General features: G+C 56.4%; 2 protein-coding genes across 2 annotated transcripts in view; one reads left to right on the top strand and one right to left on the bottom strand.

Moving 5' to 3' along the window:
* Positions 1 to 1,117: 1,117 nt before the first annotated feature.
* On the bottom strand, positions 1,118 to 1,855 carry LOC133101608 (proline-rich protein 2-like). The gene has a single exon (XM_061206616.1). The coding sequence runs from the start codon at positions 1,853 to 1,855 to the stop codon at positions 1,118 to 1,120; it is 738 nt and encodes a 245-aa protein (XP_061062599.1).
* The window catches only part of PRR5 (proline rich 5), a 51,401-nt gene continuing 31,936 nt past the window's right edge, over positions 1,591 to 21,055 (top strand). The window contains exon 1 of the mRNA XM_061204800.1: positions 1,591 to 1,612. The gene's annotated coding sequence lies outside the window, so the exon portion shown is untranslated. The remainder of the gene's footprint in view (positions 1,613 to 21,055) is intronic.

The raw sequence follows: 21,055 nt of genomic DNA, 5'->3' as shown, positions 1-21,055 counted from the left end.
GCTTGTGGACATTCTTCTGATTGGTTGGTGGTGAGGTAAGTAGGAGTCAGCATCATCAACCTTCAGGTTCCAGCTGGTCTGGGGTCTACGTGGGCAGCATACCTTGGTCAATTGTTCACTTTTCCCACCTAGAGGGGGTTTCAGTATCCGCAAAACAGCTCAAAGATATTGTTGTGTGTATACGTTGATGGGGATGCAGGACCTTGCCCCAAGGCTGCCCTGTTGTTTTTCTTGACCGTTTGTTTCTCTCTTGTCTCCCATCCCTTCCCTTTGGCTCCCTGTCGGGGAATCGAACCCCGGTCTCCTGCATGACAGGTGGGGAGCCCTCTTTGAACCATTACTATAAAACTTCCCACTACCCTCTCCAAGGTGGGACACACAGTTCTGAGGGCAGGAGCCCGCTTGGCCCCCTTTGCCTGGCAAAGCAGTAAAGCTGTTCTTTTCTACTTCCCCGAAAACTCTGTCTCTGAGATTTAATTCAGTGTCAGGGGACAGAGGCTGGATTCGGCTTCAGGGGCACCGACAGCGTCAGTGTACAGCACATGGCAGTGGGAGGAAATGCCCCATCCTCTCTCCCTCTGATCTCCAGCTGTTGCCCCCATTGGCCAGACCCAACCAGGCACCAGTGGGGGATGCAGCCCACCAGGGTCGGCGCAGAGCCAGCGGCGGATGGATCTGGCGGTCAGGGGATGCCACAAGTGAAAAGTGACTAGCGCTGCTCACGATGGGGCCATTCATCCATGTGTTCTTTCAACAGACAAACACTGTCTTAACCACTGGGGACCCTCTGGGGGAAGAAAAGGGACAAATCCCCCCCTTCAGGGAATTCACATCCTACTATGGGTGTGGGGCATGGGGTGTGGGCTATTTCCACCAGAGCAGAACTTCTCAAACTTCAAGGGAGCTTGGGAATCACCAGGAGGGCTTGTTAAAACCCAGATTCCTAGGCCCCATCCCCAGTTTCTGTAGGTCTGGGGTGAGGCCCGAAAATTTCCATCCTACCAAGTTCCAGGGTGTTGCCCACGGAGCAGTCGGGCCATCCTTTGACAACCATGGCCCTGGGATATTTAGACGCTGGAAGCGTTTGTTTGTCCCATCCCTGACCCCTTGGCCTCCCTCAAGACCCCAAGCCCCAGGGCAGGGACTGAATCCGAGGGTCTGATTTTTCCTCCCCGCTACCAGCGACCCCCACAGGCTGGGGCTTGGGGAAGGGGCGCTCCGTGGGCGTTAGAGGGCCGCGGAGAAATGCGTTGCTGGCCGGAGAGCCGATCTGGGCCGCCAGGGTGGCCGGGGACACCCCCTTCCCCGGCGGGCACCGCCCACAGCCTGCGCAGTGCACCCGGGTGGGGGGATCCCGGGAGGGCCCCTCCGGCCCCCGGCTCCCAGCTCGGGCGGGCCCCGGTGGGTGGGCGTACCCGCGACCCAGGTGGCTGCCTGCCGCGCATCTCCAGCAGCCCAGGAGTCCGGTGGCTCCGGCCGCGTCGGGCGCCCTACGCGGGCCCAGGGGGCGGGGCGGGGCGGGGCGGGGCGGGGCCTCCGCGGCGCCCTCCCCCGGCCCCGGGCTCCGGCTCTGCGCGGTGGCAGCGGCGGCGGAGGTGGCTCGGGGACCAAGGTGAGTGGCGGGGACGGGTCCCGGAGGCCCCGCCGGGGGAGGGGTCCGTGTGGGCAGGGGGCGGCACGCTCGCCCCTCGGAGGGCGGGGGCCCGGGCGGCGCCGGCGGAGTGGCGTGTGTGCGCGCGCGCGCGCGCGCGTCCCCGCCGAGTGCGGGGACATGGGTTGGGCGGGGGTCGGGCCTTCCCCTTGGTTGGGGGTCCAGCCTCTCCCACCCCCGTCTCCTGGGACCTCCGGAGCGCATCCTCTCTCGCAGTCTCTCTCGCCCACGCCCCGCCCCCCCCGCCCCCACTTCTCTTCTCTGTCTCTGAGTTTCTCTCTGTCTCCGTGGGTGGGTCTCTGCGTGTCCGTCCGGCCGCTTCTCCAGCTGCCTTGTTTCCTGATCTTCCCCCACCCCCGACACTGCCCCTCCCCATCGCAGCTCCCCCCTGTCTTTCCACTGCCCCCCCCCCCTTAATAGAGCAAACAAAGATGGTCAGAAGGGAGACACCTCCTTTCTGAGCCCTGTCCTGGCTCGGCGTGCGGCCCCACCCCTCTGGCCTCTGGCCTGGGCCGCCCGCCACCTTCCTGCAGGGAGCTGGCCCTGCAGGGCTGTGCCGGGTGCGTTTGGGGCATCAGGCACATCTGAGGGCAGAGGCGGAGCCTGTAGAGGTTCGTGCCCTCAACCTGGTGAGCCCCCTCCCATCCCTTGAGAGGTGGCACACGGGGCAGGTCTGCCCCGTCCAGGGTCTGGGCCTCTGGCAAAATCTCATCATGCACGAGACCCCGTTCACATGAGCAGCGCCTGACGCTTTCTAAGATTTTCTCCGATGGAGCCAAGGTAGGGGAGAACTTGTTGGGCTGGGGGAGGGTCCCTGGCCCGAAGGTCACAGGGTGTGGTCTCAGCCCTGCTCGGCCAGGCCACTTCCTGAGGGCGAGCTCCATTTCCCCATCCGTGGCTCGGGGCAGCCCTGAGAGCTGTGTGCAGCTGCTGTGAGAACCCAGCGTGTCCAGGTGATTAGCGATGCTCTTGGCAAGAGCGTGGCTGTGCCTGAGTTCCCAGGGATCCCAAAGGCCGGTCCCTGGACTGCATCTGGAGGGGGAGGGCGAGCTCTCTGTGGCCTCTCAGACCTGCTGCACCAGGCCCAACCCAAGACCCTCCCTGGAGGGGTAAGCTGGGGGCTCTGGGAGAAGAGCCTGGGACCACCAGACTGTCCTCTTTAATGACAGGGCTTGATAAAATCCGGATTCCTGGGCTCCTATCCTGACCTCTGATGGGGCACCAGGAATCTGCATTTTACCACTCCCCGCTTCTGGTGCACATTCAAGTGTGAGTGCCGCTGGGTGGTGTCATTGGGTGATCGGACAAGGTCATATTAGCTCCCTCTGGCTGGCAGGCAGTGGAGCGGACCCAAGAGGAGTCCATCCTGGGGGCATGGCCTTGCTGTGTCCCTGGGCAAGCCACTTCCCCTCTCTGAGCCCAAGGCCCCGTCAGTCAGAGGAGATTAGGGCCTCCCTAGGGTCTTTCCTGCCAAACGGTCTGGGATTCTGAGCCATTTGTTTAAATGGCAGTAAGGGGTGGGTGAGGGCTATAGAATCAAGCTGACCTGGGTTAGAACCTGGGTCAGCATACACCACTGGCTGGCTGTGTGGCCCTGGGCAAGTCACTGCTTCTCTGGGCCTCAGTTTCCTTATCTGAAAACTGCGAATCTTAGTATTACGGGCTTCTTGTGGGTAGTCAGGATCCAAAGAGGCACAACGCCCGACATATCACAAGCTCGCCGCAAACTGGCCATGGGGGTGGGTACCCGTTGTGAGAGTGGCTGGCACTCCGTGTGTCTCAGCTGTTTTAACTGTCTGGTGATGGGGACAGTCACATGAACTTAATTTCTCATCAGCAGGGAAAGTGGTCTGTGCAGAAACATTTGTTAGCTGATGGATTTTTTGTTTCTAATGGGTGGCTTAAAAGGCCTGAGGATGGCCACGCGGAATTGCCTCGCAGCCTCAGGCGGCATTTTATGGCATCCGGCTGCATGCCAGTGCCAGCTCTCTTGCTCAAGGCAGGCACTGGGAGACAACACCCTTGTCCCCGGGCGACTCCCGGCAGATTCTGGAGAGGCCGGGATGGGAGAAGGAAGGCGAAAGCCCTGGGCCCTCACCAGGTTCCCCAAATTGTGGACGTTCATGGACGTGAACAAAATCATCTTCTGGGACATCTATAAGGAGAGCAGCGCTCTCGCGACGCCCAGAGAGGAACGGGAAAAGTCATTCATTCATTCATTCATTCACTCTCTCACTCACTCGTTCCCCCAGGCCTTCTTCAGGCCTGGAGGATGGCAAGTGTCCCCAGGGAGGCAGAGAGACCCACGCAGAAAGGGGGAGGCCACAGAAGCAACCTGGATGGGGAGCTATTGGGTCAGACGTGCTGTCAGTCGTCCTCCAGGTCAAAAGCGGAGTCAGGACGTCCTGCTGCGGGACTCACCCCATAGCCCAGGGTGGCCCTCAGGGGTACAGATGCTGAGGAGGACCAGAGTTAGAGTAGGGAGGTATGAATTAGGACCATGGGCTGTGATGAAGACGTGGAAGAGTGGGACAAGGAGGTGACTTCCTGGTGACGGTATAACCTTTTTTTTTCTTTTAACCACATCCCTCTTTCATGTCTCAAAATCGAACCTCAGTGGGGGAGCACCTAGAGGCACAGGGACTTTGAAACTCTGTGTGAGCAGAGTTCTAGTGACTCAGGAATCCAGATGTCTCAGGGGAGCAGCCCGGGTGCCGCTGCCTTAGAGGACTTGGCTCTGACCTCAGACCCTGGGCTCTGGGTGGCCTGGAAGGGGAGCCAGCAGGGGCCAGGGAGGGGCCGCAAAGGCTGGAGACCCCAGAGTCAGGTCCACCTGCTGAGCTTCAGTGCTCTCATTTGTATAGAGTGGATTGGAAAACGCACTTAGGTGATTAAGACCTGGGTTCTGGAGCCAGGCTATTTGGGTTCGAATCTCAGCCCCACCTCTCACCAGCTGTGTGATGTTGGCAAGTCACCAAACGTCTCTGTGCACCTCGGTTTCTTCATCTATGACGTGGTGATTATCGTAGCACCTACCACGTAGGGTGTTTGTGAGGACAACGTGGCTTCATGGAAGGTTTCCAGAAGGACAGTGCCCTGTGTTGGTGTGGTAGAGTGGTCGTGCAGTGACGTGTGGTCTTGCAGTGACAGTGGCTTGCAGTCAGGCTGGCCTGGCACCGGCCCTGGAGTTCCTATCAGTATTAGTGTTAATGTTGTTGTTGGAAACCCACTTGTGGGGTCACGTGATGACTATGGGTGAAGCCATGTACAGGGCCCCTTGGTGCACAAGGAAGCCTTCAGGTGATGCTGGTGCCCATCTGTACCCTCTAGGGAGAGCAGAGAGGACAGACGTGACATTTGCTACTGCATTACCACGTACTACACCCAAGCGCAAGTGGGGAGGGGCCAGGGCCAGCTCCTTTCTGAAAAGATTTTCAGGAAAATCTATGTAGTTCATTGCAGCGGGGAGTATTGCTCTCCTCGGTTCTGACTCCAAAGCCTGGGTTTACCTCTGGAAGGAAGCAGGGGACAGCCATTCCCTGAGCACCTACTGTGTGCCAGGCCCTGTGTGAAGTCTTCCCCAGGCACCGTCCCACTTACTCTTCCCAGCAGCCCAGAAGGTGATCGTGGCCATGCCCAGTTAACAGATGGGCAAACTGAGGCTTGGAGAGGCCAAGGGCTGCCCAGAGACACAGGGCAGCAAGGAGCAGGGCTGGGGCTCAAAACCCCAGGGTCTCTGGCATGAGGTGTGCGCGTCCGCTTTCCACGATGCTACATGCCTTAAGGTGAGGGAATGTCACCAAGATGCCTCACTGTCAGGAGCTGCCACCGTGGGCTCCTCTGACCCCAGCAGAAGTCCTGCTCATTTTCTGGAAGGTTCTTAAGGTTTTGCTTTCTGTGCCATCAGCTGGGCTGGCTAAAGGCCTTCTTTGTGTTGCCAAAGCAGTTTCTCCAGCAAAAACAATCCGCTTGGAGTCACTTACACCCCTTTGAGTCTGAGGGGGGTTACTCTCTGTGCTTCAGTTTTCAAATCTGTGAAATAGGAATTTTTATTTCTGTCCCACTTAGCTCCCACAAGTGGGTAGGTAAAGCTGTGAAATAATAATAGTCCTGGCGAGGCACCTGGAAGGCATCTTACATATTTGCTCTCTGTTAACCCTCTGAGGCCTTATGAGGTCATCGTATGATCCCATTGTACAGATGAGGAGGGCAAGGCACAGAGAGGTCAGTATCTTGTCCAGTGTCACACAGCTGGTAAGACTTTGGGTCTAATTAAGATGGACTGAAAGACAGCCATTGAGGCCACGTCTTGATGGAGAGACATGACGCTCCTTGCTTGGTTATTCCCATGACAGGGAGCTCACTACCTCGTGAGCCCCTGTGATTGTTAGTCTAGGACTTGAGTAGGTGGCGGTGGTGATCCCTGGTACAGTTGACTTAATGTGGGAGAACATCCTGAGCCTGGCTTTGGCTGTGCTGGGTTTGAGCTGCTGACAGGCCCAACCATGGAGAGATGGGGAGGGTGGTCCCAAGTTCGTCATTACTTACAATGGTGTCCATCTCATTCCTCCCACTGACTAAATCTGAGGCTGAGAGAGGAGAAAACTCTCAGCAAGGGAGGACAGACACTAGGTGCTCAATAAATCCTTGTGGTGGACCAATCCTACTTCTTTTATTTTTTTAATTTATTTATTTTATTTATTTTTATTTTTGGCTGCATTGTATCTTCCTTGCTGCACGCGGGCTTTCTCTAGTTGCAGCGAGCGGGGGCGACTCTTCGTTGTGGTGCACGGGCTTCTCCTTGCGGTGGCTTCTCTTGTTGCGGAGCACAGGCTCTAGGTGCACAGGCTTCAGTAGTTGTGGCTCGCAGGCTCTAGCTGTGGTGCACGGCCTTAGTTGCTCCGCGGCAAGTGGGATCTTCCCGGACCAGGCATCGAACCGTGTCCCCTGAATTGGCAGGCAGATTCTTTTTTTTTTTTTTTTAATTTTATTTATTTATTTATTTATTTATTTATTTATGGCTGTGTTGGGTCTTCGTTTTTGTGCGAGGGCTTTCTCTAGTTGCGGCAAGTGGGGGCCACTCTTCATCTCACTATCGCGGCCTCTCTTGTTGCAGGGCACAGGCTCCAGACGCGCAGGCTCAGCAATTGTGGCTCACGGACCTAGTCGCTCCGCAGCATGTGGAATCTTCCCAGACCAGGGCTCGAACCCGTGTCCCCTGCATTGGCAGGCAGACTCTCAACCACTGCGCCACCAGGGAAGCCCCAGCAGGCGGATTCTTAACCACTGCGCCACCAGGGAAGCCCCACAATCCTATTTCTAAGGAAAATTTTAAATTATAAAACCAACATAGCCATGTTGTACAAAGTCTGGAAAATAGGCTCCGATTTTACCGTAACCTCAGCCTCTGAACATTAGCATTTTGTGTATCATTTCCAGTCTTTTTTGAATCAATACATCTTGATGTAGAACTATTTTCACAGGATGTCATCACACCACACGCAGTTCCGTATCCTGTTCCTTTTCACTTACTGTAATACTACTAGCATTTCCCCTGTTCCCTCAATAGTCCAGTAGCTCCTAAAGAGCAGTGACGATTTTTTACTGGCTGCACCGTATCCTGTGTATCTTCATCATTTGACTTGGACCATCCCCGTCTCAGTGGAGCCCCCACATGGACAATGATGTAAAAAGCAGGTGTTGACCCCGAGGGCACACCCCAGAGGTCCAGCAGGACAGCTGGTCAGCCCCGCCAAGCTGTGTGACCTCAGGCAGGGTCCTGCCCCTCTCTGAGTCTCAGGTTCCTGCCGTGCTATGAAATGAGGGTAGGAACCTCACATCACAGGGCTGCTGGGAGGAGTAGACAAGGGGATGTGATGTCAATTATCTGGCAGTAGTGGGGGCTTGAAATGTGGTAGCTGTTATTACTGTTGCTGTTATTATTATTATTACTATTATTATTATTATTTAGGTCCTATCTCCACAGTTAAATTGTGGAGCCCTGCAAGCAGGAGCCAGGCTCTATACATTCCTGTGTCCCACCCCTAGACATGCTCTATAATATTTATTGATCTGATTCCAAATGTTCAGGTCCCTCCAAAAAGAATGAGTCCATGTGGGCAAGGAGCTGGGAGATCCTTTGTTTATACAGTCTCATCTGGTCCCCCATGAGTGGGGACCACCAGCCCCATTTTAGAAACAGGCTCAGAGAGTGTGATGGACCTGCCCAAGGTCACACAGTGGGAAGAAAAAAGCCAGGAATACTTCCTGGAGGAGGTGGCAGTGCTCTGGGCCAACAGGAAGGGGTGTCTGACAAGGCCAAGGTGCAGAGTGCTGGTGTTCTGGGGGCAGTGCAAAGGAGCCTGGGAGCTGTCCAGGGCAGAGTGGAGCCCAGCACCCAGCACAGTGCGAGGCAGATTGTGGCTGAGGCTCAGGGGCATTTGCTGGGCTGAGATGACCTGAAGTGACAGCAGGGCAGGAATGAGCTAGCTGTCTGGGCTCCTGACCCCACCGGCACCCCACCCAGCCACTTCCTTCTGTCGGGGCAGGAAGGGGTGCTCTGTGGAATCAGAGGCTGCAGGCACCTTCCTGGGGCCTGCCTGCTCTGTGAGCAGTGATAAAATATTTATCAGAGATGCCGGCAGCCGGGCTTCCCTGCACAGCGTACAGCTGGGGGCAGCTCCCACCCCAGACCTGCAGCCTCGACGAGTCCCGCTGAGTCACGCGCGAGCCCGGTGAGCCACCTGCCCGCGCCCTCCTCAGCCCCTCTGCCCTTTGGCCACGTGGATGCCTCATAATACGTAAGCCATTCGGCTGCACACAGGGCCAGGGCATCCAGCTTGGTTAGTGCTGAGGGTTTCAGAGCTCATTCGGCGGCCAAGGTCATAGGCAGAGGAGGCCAGAGGGACGGGATCTCCCCCGCACCCACCCCTGCAGGGTCCCAGCTCCTTAGTCCTCACTGCACCCACCCAGCAAGGTAGGTCCTCAGCACCTCCGTTTAGTGACGGAGACACCGAGGCTCAGAGCAGGGGCGTGACGGGTCCAGTCTCATGCTGTCAGTGGCCGAGCGGAGATTTGGTCCGCAGCTGTCTGACCCCTCCGCCGAGGTGCTGGACTCTGCTCTAGTCCGGGGTCAGGGGCTGGGGGTGCTGCCCGCCCCGAAGTGACACAGCTGTGACTTCAGGTTTGTGCTTTTGATTTTCAGAGTGACAGCAACAACAAAAACCAGTAGCAGATGGCTCCTTCCTGCTGCCGGAGGTGTGGGCGGAAGGACAGGGCTTTCGGATTCTTTTGTTCACTCATTCATAAAATACATTCTGGGTGCACTGGCCAGGGGCCAGCGTTCCAGGCCCTGGGGACCAATGGGGGACACTTAGGCCGTGGTTGGGGGCGCCCTCGGAGCCAGAGAGGTCTGGCTTCTGAGCCCGAGCCCACTTACTGCTTGCTTACGTGCTCTGTGACCTCTGGTGGCTTGGTCTCCGATTTGTGAATGGGGGGTAGAATCTGCTTTCTCAAGTGAGGATCACACCTGTGTCCTTGTTCTCCATCACATCTTCACGTTGGCCTGACAGACATCAGTTGGCCTTTGGGACAGGTCTGGTTTCCAGAGAGATCCCGGCAGGCCTTGAGGTTGGTTCTCCCAGGAAATAACCCGGAACCACTGCCCCAGGGGCCTTGCAGGTCTGATGGTTGAAGGTGGAAGTTTTTGCCAAGCTTGGTTCTGAAGGGAACTGGCCTCTGGAGCCGCACTCGCTGCCCGCAGCTGTGAGAGGGAGGCCTGTGGGTGGCCCGGATCATCTCCCCGCTCACTGCCTGCAGGTCATCTCATATTCCTGGTCGCTGTCTGCCTCTCCCTCCTCTGGACCCTCCTCCTGCCGTTCCTCTGTCTGGAATTCTTTTCTTCCCTTCTTCACTGGAGGCTTTTGTTGGTTCTTCAAGCCCCTGCTGGAAGATACCCTCCTCTTCCAGGAAGCCCTCCTGGCTGCCCTGCGTCCACCCCAGGCAGGGTGGGTAGGCGCCCCTCCCATGCCCCCTTACCCTGGAATCTTTGCTCATATCTTTGATCCAGCACTGGATCTGCTCCCCAGTCTCCTCCCCTCCAGCCTGGGGCTCCAAGGGCGGAACTCTGCTGGATTCATCTCTGGGTCCCAGGGCTCAGCTCGGGGTTGGCACAGAGTGGAACCCCAAGAATGTCTGAGGAACGAGAGAGTGAATGTCGGACATCAGGGCTGGGCTGGGGTTTTAGGAGCGTGTGGTAAGGGGCAGCTGCAAACCTGTAAGGTATGCTCCACGTGTGAACTCCCTGTGTTTCTGTGAGGGACCCCCGTTTTCCTGGTCTTCACAGACGATGGACGTTCAGCTAGACAGCAGGAAATAAGGACTTCTGGGGCTGAGACTATTGTGGGGCAGGGGGTACTGAGCCCTGGGGGTCGGGAGGGCTGGGCCCCTCCTTTTGGAGCTGCATGACCCCAAGCGACTCAGCCCCTCTGTCAGGCCTCACGTCCATTCTGCAAACTCAGCATTTATTCGTGGAAGAGAAGTGGGCAGGCGGCAGGCTTGCGTTCATGGGGCACTCACGGGGGTGTCCGACAAACACTCACAACCGGCACAGAAAAAAGGCTGGAGGGAAATGGACCAAGATGGTAGCAAGAACTTTCTCTGGTGGTTTGTTTCCTCTTGCAACTTTTTTGTGTTTTTCCAATTTTCTCAAGTTCATTCAGTGACTTTGCATGGGTGTTGAGAGCCTTGTGCTGAACCCTATGAGGCAACTGAGCCATAAAGACAGAGCCCGTGCTGCTGGAACACTCAGTCTGATAGAGAGGTAGTCCTTCTCCGTCGGACTGACCCTACATGGTCTGATGGAGGAGGCTGCTGGGACTCAGACCCATGGTGTGATGGAGCTGTCATGGTGGGAAGCCCAGAGGAGGCCCCTGGCCCAGCCTGCAGGCTTGTGAAGTTGGGACCTTACTGGGGAGGGGGGGAGGGCGGGGGGCGCGCATGGGGGTGGGTTGCTAGGGAGGCCGGTGTGCTGGGACTGGGGAGTGGTCTTTGGCTGGAGACCTGGATGACGGTGAGGTGAGGATGGTGAGAGACCCTGCAAGGAGAGGGTGTGGACCAGATCCTGAGGGATGGGAGGAGGGGTGCTCCTGTTAGAATCACAATGGCTGCATCCCCTGAGGGTCCACCCACCAGCCTTTTTGGGGGGGGAGGCACTGTGCACTAAGAAGCCCAGGCGACCCTTACCCCTATAGGGACCCTATGGGACTGGCACTGCTGTGTCCCCACTTTACAGAATGGGGAAACTGAGGCCAAGTACAGTGAGTGACCAAGCTGCGCTTCAGATCCAGGTGTGTTTGTCCCCAGAGCCCAACTGGGACCAGCTGGCCTCTCCTGCAGCCCTTGCTTGTCGCTGAGCCTTGGGGCCTCTGTTTTGTCATCCATAGAGTGGGGATTAGAACCTGACATCTTAGACCAAATGAGCACCCTTCTTATAACTAATGGTCAGGTCCACCCCTTGAATATTCGCTGAGTTCACGATTTCTGTCATCTACGGTTAGAGCATCGCCCAGGGTGGCAGGTTAGGGGGACGAGACACAAGCACAGGAGGCACCTAGGGGACAGGGCTCTGAGGAGAACCCACAGAAATGGGAAATGAGTTTGATTTCACAAGACCAACCGGAAAGAACTTCAAGCAGCCAAAAGGAGGTCAACGTGGACAGCCCCAGGTGTGGACCCGAGGGAGTGTGGGCAGCGGGCCCCAGGGGTGGCAGAAACAAAGCAGGCCGGTTGGAGAGGGAGCCCATTCAGAATGCTCTGGGCCGGGCCGGCTGAGGACTCAGAGGCAGGTGGGGAACACAGCTGCCCACCGAGCCACAGAGGGGGCGGCCCCCGTGCAGGTAAGGTGTCCTCTGCTTTACCTGAAGGTGCAGAGAAGAACCAGCCAACGAAGGGAAAAGGCCTCCGTGCTGATGGTCAAGGCCACCGGCCATCACCTTGGTCTGTGGGCTGCAGGCCTTGGTGCCGGGCAAAGGGTAGGGGGGATGTTACTGAGCTCAGATGGGTTTCCTCCCTGCATGTATGCTAATACAGTGGGCTCTGACGGGTGCTGTAGGCAGTAGGTGGGCGAGAGGGGAGGAGGGGGGAGGGAGAGGCCCGCCCAGGCCCCAGCCAGGGCCCACCATTCTCTTTCCTTTGCTTCACCAGGAGAGGGTGAGGGTCCCCTGCTCCTGTGGCTTTCAGGTGGGCGGGCAAGGTGGGCAGAGAAGGCGGTGTGGGGTGGACCCCCAGGGGCCTGGACGTGTGCCCAGTGTGGGCCTCTGTCCCCCGCTGGAAAAATGAGGACAGCCCCCTCCCTCCCCCACATTCTGGCTTGCTCCCAGAACAGTTATGAGGCCAGACAGACACTGAGGCTGCCACAGGGTAGAAGATTTTGCCAAGGTCAGTTTCAAATCCAGCGCTTAGCTCAGGGCCTGGTACATATTAGATTGGCATGAAATACTTACTGGAGAAAAAGTGCACATGGCCTTTGGCAAATTGTGTGGCCCTCTCAGTCCCTGTGTCCTCAGGGAAGGGGGCTGCCGAGGCCCACCCCACCCAGGAATGTTGTGCAGACAGGCCTGGTGTGGGGGGAGTACTAAGCTGCTAGCCAGGTTAGGACCACAGGAGCCAGCTAAGGAAAGAGACAGGAGCATGTCCTTAATAGTGAGGGATCTCACTCTCTGAGCCTCCTGGGGAAAGTGCCACTGCAACAGGTGGCCTGGGCAGTACTGTCCTCCAAATGCACAGGTATGTGTGGTCGGGTGGGGCTTGTGGAGAAGGCTTAGGTGGGTGACGTCACCCTGAGCAGGGTTTTGCAGGATGAATAGGAGTTGGCCAAGCAGACCAGGCTTAGGGAAAGGTTATCCCAGACAGTGGGACAAGGGCAAGCATGTGAACTGGGCCTGGCCTCCAAGGACTGCACCTTCCACCAAGAAGTTGACTTCTGCTTTCATTTGTTTGGGAGGCTTCAGGAAGGCTCTTGGCTCCCCTTCCTCTCCCTTCAGACAACCCATGAGCCGACGGCCTCCCTGTAAGGGGCTGGTAGCTTGTGACTGACTGCTTACCCTCTGTCTCATCCCTGCGGCAAAGCCCAGGAGACCCCGCTCCTGTCACCTGCCCCCGAGTCTGGGGAAATCCCGTGGGCCCAGCCAGTGCAGGAGGCACCATGCAGCTTTACAGTGGAGATGGCGGCCTCAGCTCTCAGGCAGACTTCTCATCTCGGTCCCCCCCCGCCCCCGATCTGCCACCCACACCAGGAACCACAGAGAAAGAGCCCAGGCCTCCATGACTCAAAAACAGAAACTGCTGAGACCTGAGCCGCTTGGGGGTCAGGCTGGGGGCTGGGCAGGGCCGCCCTCCCACGCCCAGCACCCCAGAGGGGGGCTCCAGGGAGAATAGGTGCCAGGACGCTGTGTCCCTGTGCCAGCTCCTGGTCCTGGCCCTGTCAGGCCATTGATCTGCCCAGGCCCTGTCACTTGGGCAACTTATGGGCCCGTGGGGAGTCCCCTCCCTGAGCCCAAGCGCGGCTGGATGGCATCCAGCCGCGCCCCAGGACCCCTGAAGGCACAGTTTCAATACACTCACACAAAAAAAGCAAAGTCACAAGAGTCATTACTTACAGATCCCAGAAATGGGGCTGGGGGAGCATAATGAGTGGGGGGAAGGGGGAAGGGCAGCCCCTGTCCCAGGTCACCAGCGAGAAGGACGTAGAGAGCAGGGCAGCAGCCTCCGTGGCTTAGAAGGCGTCTGGGGCGGAGGCCGCTGGCTTTTCTCAGCCTCAACTCTAAGTGCCCCGGGAAAAGCAGAGCCCCTGGGAAAGCAAAGCGGGAACTCGGGGCGGAATCCTAAGCTCAGGCCCTTATCTAACTGTCCAATCTCTGGGCGTGAGCCGGGTGGTCACTGTAAAATCCCTGGGCGGCAACTCGGACTCATCACGGGGTCTTCCTGAAACCTTTCCCCCCAAAACCCCCTCACGCACCCCGAGGCGGCATCGTGGCACCCACTGTCCTCCCAGCCTTTGGGGCCCCCTGCCTGGTGGCCTCACACCCTTCACAGCCCCTGGAGCTCTGGCTCCCGCCTCCCCGGGCTGCATCTCCCGCCTCTGCTCTGTGTGTGCTCTGCCCTCCTTCTGTGATGCCCTCCCCTTCGGCCTGGAGAGAGACCTGGCCCATCTGAGCACCAGCCACGGCCCATCCCCAGACGCCCCCCACGCAGATGCCCCGGGCAGGTCTGGGGCCTGCAGCTGCAAGGGGGTGAGGAGTGCCGAGGAGAGAAGGGGAGGCCAGAGGGCCACCTCCTGCCTTTGCCCTGACCGTCCCCTCCAGAGCCCAGAGTCCCTCCCGGGGACCGCTGAGTGCAGGGCCTGTCCTCTATTGATGGCTCAGCCCGCGTCCTCATCGATGCCGCGGTCCGTCCAATTCCTGCCACCAGGTCATCCTTCCAGGCTCGTTTGAAATGTCACTGCCTCTGGAGGCACTTCGGAGCTGCCCTAGGCAGTTGGTGTCCTCGGGGTTCCCATAACCCTCCACCCATTGCCTCCTCTGTTCCCGGCCTCCTGCGACTCTCCAGGGAAGGGGAAACGTGGCCTCCTCTGGGGACAGGTTCCGGCCTGCAGTAGGTGCTCACGATCACTAATGACTTGATGGGGGGAGAGGGGGTCCCCCGGAGTGACAGCGTGTAGTGTGGGCCCTCCAGGTCAGAGCTGGGCTCAATCTCAGCACTTCCACTTACCTGCCGTGCAACAGGGTAGGTCAGTTCCCTTAGAACCTCAATTTCCTCCTGAGAAAAATGTGGGTGGAAATTCTGACCTGGCTGCCCCAGGAGGGAGGGAGTGGGGGGGCCCAGCACCCAGTAGGACCCCAGTATTTGCTCTTTTCGCCACACATTAGGACAGTCCTGCTCTGTGTGTGACCCTGCATGTCCCACCCCTGCTCCCGGCCTCCGTCTTTCTGTCTGTAAAATGGACAGCTGGGCTACATGAACTCCGGGGGCCTTTGGACCTGGCCTCCTGTGGGAGAGAGTGGAGTGCAGAGGGCGTGAGAAGCAGCGTCAGAGCCAGGTCACCCAACACCCTTTCTTGGGAATCCCCTTCTCTTACTTCCCACTGCGTTTACTGTATTGACCGGCCTTTCTTGTAGGAAAGGAGGGCCAGGTGGGTTTTGTTAAATGCTCTTTCTTAGCTGCTTGTGTCAGTTACCAAACTTAAACCACATTCATGGCCAGGAAAGTGTAGGAACTGCAGAGTCAGGTGTGTAAGGAGGGGAGAGTAACGGAGGGCTGGAGGGTCCAGGACTCCAGGGTCCTGGGTCCCTTCCCTCCAGACACCTCTAGGAGTGGAATCCTCCCAGTCTCCTGCTCCCCCCCACCCCCCCTCCACCCCTGCCCCCAGCCCCTCCCGAGGAAGCAGAGCCTGATTGCTGCTGCTACCCTGCTATGCAGGCTGCCAGGGGAAATGCCCTGTCTGAGGCTCCACTGCTCTGATCTCACCCTCCAGGTGCCCCGGGAACATCACCGCCCCTCCTGCAGCTTCATTAGCCCTGTCTGCAGAAGCAGGAATGGCAATACCTATGTGAGAGGGTATTGGGACTGTATGATCGTACGGTACACCCTTCAGGCCTGTGCTTGGCTATTAGAAAATGCTTATAATGTAATAACGGTGGTTGTGCTATTGCTGTAATCATTATCAAGATGTTCCTGGATTTTAAAAAACAAAAACAAAACATGCTAGGAGATATAGTACATGTGTGAGATACGGACTGATTTTTTTACTCTGAGCTTCCTGGCAACAAAAGCGAAGAGGGAAAGAGGATCACTCCTCCTAGGTGCCATCATAAAGGGCTCCCTGTGTGATGTGGTGAGCAGCATCCTGGCTTGATCCAAGGACCTAGTATCTGGAGCAGGACCCTCAGGCTTTCCTAACTGCAGGGAAGATGGAGAGGGGCATCCTCAGGTGGTCTGCAAGGGGGACCCAGTGAGGCCCATAACCTTGAGATGACCGAAGCTTCATGTGTTATCTTCAAAATCCATGAGGATTTCACCTCAGTCTGTAATTAAGGCGTCTGTATTAACTATAAAAATAATGTTTTCCCTCCTCCACTCAAAATCTTTGGGTACCACAGACGTTCCATACAGATGGGCCATGCTCATTCCTTGGCTTTGCCGTAAGGTGGGGTCCCAGCGCTTTTAGAGAAGCCCAGGAAAGCCACACTCCTCTCCCCAACAAAAGGCACACTCACATTCGGGAGGTATGCAGACAATTTCAGGCTTTCACAGATCCTGAAAAACTCCAGGGCCTCCAGGGCCCTGGCTTGACAGGCTCTGATCTGGGGTGACAGGGGTAAGTGCATATCTTCTGGACCAAGCTCATGAGAATTTTTCCTCCCAGATGGGCTTCTGTTAGACACAGAGCAGCAGAAAGCTCCAATTTATCTTGAGGCTGTCTATTCTGTACAGAGCCAGACGTTTTCACTGTGGCCCAAACAGGAGTAGACCTGGTGCCTAACACCCTCCTGGACACGCCAGGCACTTGAGTCAGTGAGGACTTTTACACTGACTGCAGGACACCAGGGAAGGACAGGGAAATCAACGCTGAGACTGCGTACGGTGCTCCCTTGTCCTGGGTCCCATCCCCTTTTACACCTGGGTAGGTGCCCAGTAAGCTGGTACCTGGCTTTTATAACATCTTGTTCTATTCATGCTTTCTTTTGTCTTTGATTATGTTAAGCAAATTCATTTTACAGTCTCTTTCCAATAGTTTCGTGGCTGAAGTTTTAGGAATTTCATCCTGACATTTGTAGCATTTGCTCTCCTTCCCGCATAGCGGCTGTTTCTCCGTGTGTCGCATAATTTGAGATCATGAGTTTATTTCCAGCCAGGCTTTAACTGTGGAAACCCCAGGAGGCCTGGCTTGTGCGCTTACCCCTCCAGAGCTTCTCTGTGGTTGCTCTGCCTGGCAGCCTAAGGCTGTCACAGCCTGGGGCCACGTTTATGTTAATCAGTTTAGGCTCTCTCCACCCTAACCCAGCAGCCTGTGAAGGTAGGCCCTTGGCTACAGATTATCAGGAGCCGTGCATGCTTTTTCCTACCTCGAGTTCAGGTGGTCAGAGACAGGTTTTCTTGTCATCTCTGTCAATGGGGAGATCTTTCTCCCGGCTACCCATTTATTAGGGGTGCAGCCCCTCAAGACCCCTGGCTTTCTGTGAAGAGGTCAGTTGCATCTCCCATCGTCCTGCTTGCTGGTGTCTTATCTCCCAACTGCTGGTTTTAACCTCTCTGTCTCAACATCCCTCTCCCTACCCTACAAGGCACCTTCATTTAACGTCTGGGTTTTTAGCTCACAGTGTTTTCCTGTGACTTAAATGTTATGCTAATTAGAGTACAGCTAGTAGAGTGTAATAGTTAAGAATACAGACTCTGGAGCTGGACTGCCTGGGCTTGAATCCCAGCTCCACCAGCATGAGATGTGCTCAGTTTCTTCATCTGTGAAATGGGAATAGCAGTAGTTGGGGTTGCTGCAAGCGCTAGAGGGCGTTGACGGAAAACAGTAAAACACCTGTTATTTTACCAGCAAAAATGGGTTTATTCGGGAACGGCAAAGAATTGCAATTCAGGATGCACAATCTATGGTGAACCACAGGCGAGTCCAGGGTACCATTCTTTAATAAGAGAGAAGGGGAGTTGGGAGGGGCTGTTATAAACAAAGAGTCCATTGGAGGAAACTGGGAGTTTGAAGTGTAGTGGCTTTTCATTGGCTGAATTGTACCAGTCTCTCATTGGCTGGGCTGTTGCCAGGTGAGGAGAAATTCTTCCTTCCTCCTGCTGGCTAGTAAAGTAGTAACCTTCTTCCTGTTGGAGATGCAAAGATATGTCTCTTCCTGTTGGGTCTGTGGTTGACCAGGAGTGCTGGGGTGTGAGAGCTCCCCCTTCTGGCCTCCCAAATCCATTTTAAATGAGGTTTCTGTTTATTAATTTTCACAAGGGCTTGATACATTAAGACACTTGAGAACATCACTCCCTATTGAATTATTGCATATTGCAAGCATTATACTGGCCTTCAGTAAAATTAATATTAAATATGATATAAGTACACTGATAAGATTATCTTAATGATAATCCTAATATTATTCTGGCCCCTGGTGATCATCCTCACTTTCTTACAAGCTCAGTTATGCATTTAGATGTGTGTAATTTTTTATCCAGCATTTCTAGGCGGTATGTAGGAAAGAGTTTTCAGGTTGTGTAGTTCTCTAAATTGACCTTTCAGTGGTTAATGCAAAATAACGATCATACTCTCCAGGTATTACTACTTCTTACCAAGCACTTTCAGAGCCTGTAGATACCTGTCTCTAATTCTCCTACTAAGTTGCAGGCCATCTTTGGAGTCCGGTGGAATCCAGCTCAGCCACATACCTGCCAGCTCTGTGACACATCTTGCGGTCTGTGCAAATCTTCCGTCCTTTATCCGACTGACACCCCCAGGGCCAGATGTGGCTTTGGAATTCCTACTGTTTTTGAATGATAATGCAGTCTGTTGCTGCCCTGTAGAAGGGATCAGGGAGGCATCCTGGGGAAAGTTTTTGCACAAGATCTCCACTAAGTAGGGTAGACAGAGACTCTAAATAACCTCACTTCTGGTCAGGTCAGGTTTTGTGGCCGAATGAGCCCTGAAGAATCTGAGTTTTCAGAGCTCTTTGCATTTCTGAATCACAGATGGAGTCTTGCAGTCGGGGCGGGGGATTGGACTGGACTCTCACTCGGCCAAGGAGAAGTGGGGATTTATAGCCAAGGAGCAGGGCGGGGGTCAGTGGATGGGAAAGTAGGAAGAGGAAACATCTGGGGAAGGAGGATTCTTGCTGACCCACTCAGCCGAATCCTTGCTCAAGGCCAGCCAGGGTGGTGAGACAGCGGGGTGGTCTGACAGTGGGGGTGGAGGATTTTCACTGAACTGATTTAGGATTCTTGCTCACAGTGGATCCTACAAGGACAGAGAGGGAAGCCCAAGGTCAGGCCTCGTCCAGCAGAGGGCTCCAAGGAGACTGATTACAGTTAGGTCAAGAAGAAAGTCTTTGTCCGTGTCCGCTGGGCGTTTGCCTCTCACCTCAGCTTGCAGAAGCCTCGGCCTCCGAGAGCATCTGATGGAGAAGGTAGGCCCGTCCCGAGATCCTAACGCAAGACAGAGGGAGGACGGCCTGGGGATTGTTGGCTGAGCTGGGTCGAGGGGAGAAAGGTCTGCATCACTGGGGTGGGGACCCAGTGCCCAGGGGAAGCCAGAGGACTGGGAGTGGAGAGCGGGAGGCCAGCTGGTGATAATGGCTAAGGCTGCTGAGCACCTACTGTGTGCCAGGCCCATCCTAAGCATTTGACGTCTCTGAATACATTTACAGCCTTGGGATCTCCCAGGGAGGAAGGTATTATTCTGACTCTCATCTTACAGATGAGGAAACTGAGGCACAATTCAACAGAAATACTCAGCCCCAGATGGTCAGCTGTCAACTAGTGAAGCCACAATCCAGCCCAGGCCATCTGGCTCCAGAGCCCATGCCCAGAATCACAATTCTTTACTGCCTTTTACTATTAATATAATCACTGAAAAAGAAACAAGTTGGAGGGAAGGGAGGAAGGGCATCCAGGCAGAGGGCAGAGGCTGGGTAAAGGCCCGGAGGTGGGAAGCAGGCAGAAAGGCTGTAGAACAGTGGTTGCTTTGTCTCCTCGGGGGCTGTGGGTGGCAGGACGGGGCCTGGAGGGGCTTAGTGGGAGACGCAGCAGAGATGGATCAGTGCCGCGCCCGGACTGCGGAGGTCTTGGACACCTTGCCGGAAACGTGGAGTTCATCCTGCAGGCTAGGGGCCTCGGCTGAAGCCTCTGAGCAGGCGGACAGGTCACACCTGGGTGGCAGAGTGAGTGTGCCAGCAGCAGGGTGGAGTCCCGTAGGCTGTGAGGCCAGGAGGCCGTGTCTGGGGCAGGGGAGGTGGTGAAGTCTGGAGCCTTCGAGGCCCAGAGGTGGGCAGGCTCCAGGGACAGGGACGGGGCCTACGCTAGCTGGCCCTGCAGGGGCTGGGGGACAGCAAGGGGGTGCTACCTGCCCAGGCTTCGGGCGGGGAGGGTCCCAGTCTCCTCCAGGAGCGGGCCTGGGTTCAGTCCACGGCCCACCGTGGAAGAAGCCGGGGACTGGAATAGGGGCCCCTGCATCTATGCTGGCCCTGCCCCTCTCAGCCTGTGACCTGGTAGGTGACACAGGATCTGTGGCCTTAGCGTCCATCTGCAGTGGAGAATGAGGCAACCCAGCTGGCGGGGTTACCGTGGGGACCGTGGGCCAGGCTGGCCGGGGCGAGCCCTCAGCAAGGGGTACCTCTCACCCCTAGGAGGAGATGGGCCCCCCCCCGCCAAACCTTACAGCGAATCTCCACAACAGTTTCTCCTGCATTAAATGCATCCCTTCGTGTACTGTGAGCTCCGTCCTTGGAGAAGCGGGAGGATGGCGAGTGGAGCGCCGTCCTGGGGGGATGCCCCTCCTCTGGGAGCGAAGCCTTAGACTTGGCAGAGCCCAGCTGACCCCGCGTCACCTCCCCTCTGGGCTCTTTGGGCTTTGTTTACAAAGTCAAGAACGTAGCCACCCACCCCCCCGACTGGAGCTAGTCATTCCTGCCTCACGGGGCTGTTTGGAAGAATACACGAAAAGGCACTTCCAAAGCTCCCACGTCCACCAACCTGGTCCCTGATCTCAGGCTCCTCCTCCTGGGGCTTTCATTATCAGTGTGAGTTCTGATGTCCTGAGCAGTACTTGTTCTTTCCAAGGATTCTTCTAAGAAAAGGCTGCTGGCCAGGAAAGTGCCTCGGGAGGATATAAAGCTGGACATCAAGCCCAATCCGCCCAGCTCTGCCCTGTGTGCCCTCAGTCCACCTGTCTGCACAGTGGGGATGGTGGCAGGGCCGCCTTGCAGGGCAGCTGCATTTATCCAGGTCAGGAAAGGCAGATGCGGACCCGGCTCTGTGAGCGTTCAGGGGCCAGACCACGATGCCTCTGCCAGAAGTAACCTGTCACCGCCCGTCTCCCGGAGTTTGTGTGCTCCTGTTAGAGAAGTCGGGAGTAGCGGGATGAGGGCGTCTCCAGTTTGCTGAGCTTTGGGCCCTGACCTTTCCACATTTGGATGTGGGAGTTTTCTGGACATGGAGGTCAAAGCCAGAGTCTGGGGGAGTGCAGGCCCTGTCTGGGGAAAGGCAATATACTGGTGTCTCAGGGCTGCTTTCACCAACTGCCACAAACTGGGTGGCTTAAAACAGAAGTTGATTTTCTCACAGTTCTGGAGGCTGGAAGTCTGAAATCAAGGTGTCAGCAGGTCACGGATCGCTCCTCGTCTCTTCCAGCCT

This window comes from Eubalaena glacialis, chromosome 11, assembly GCF_028564815.1.
Source record: "Eubalaena glacialis isolate mEubGla1 chromosome 11, mEubGla1.1.hap2.+ XY, whole genome shotgun sequence".
In the NCBI taxonomy this organism is placed as follows: domain Eukaryota; kingdom Metazoa; phylum Chordata; class Mammalia; order Artiodactyla; family Balaenidae; genus Eubalaena; species Eubalaena glacialis.
Note: the sequence above shows the minus strand (reverse complement) of the source record. Positions and strands in the feature narration are given on the sequence as shown.

Coding starts and splice junctions, on each gene's coding strand:
- LOC133101608 (XM_061206616.1), bottom strand. CDS start 1,855: ATGCGCTCCGGAGGTCCCAGGAGACGGGGGTGGGAGAGGCTGGACCCC.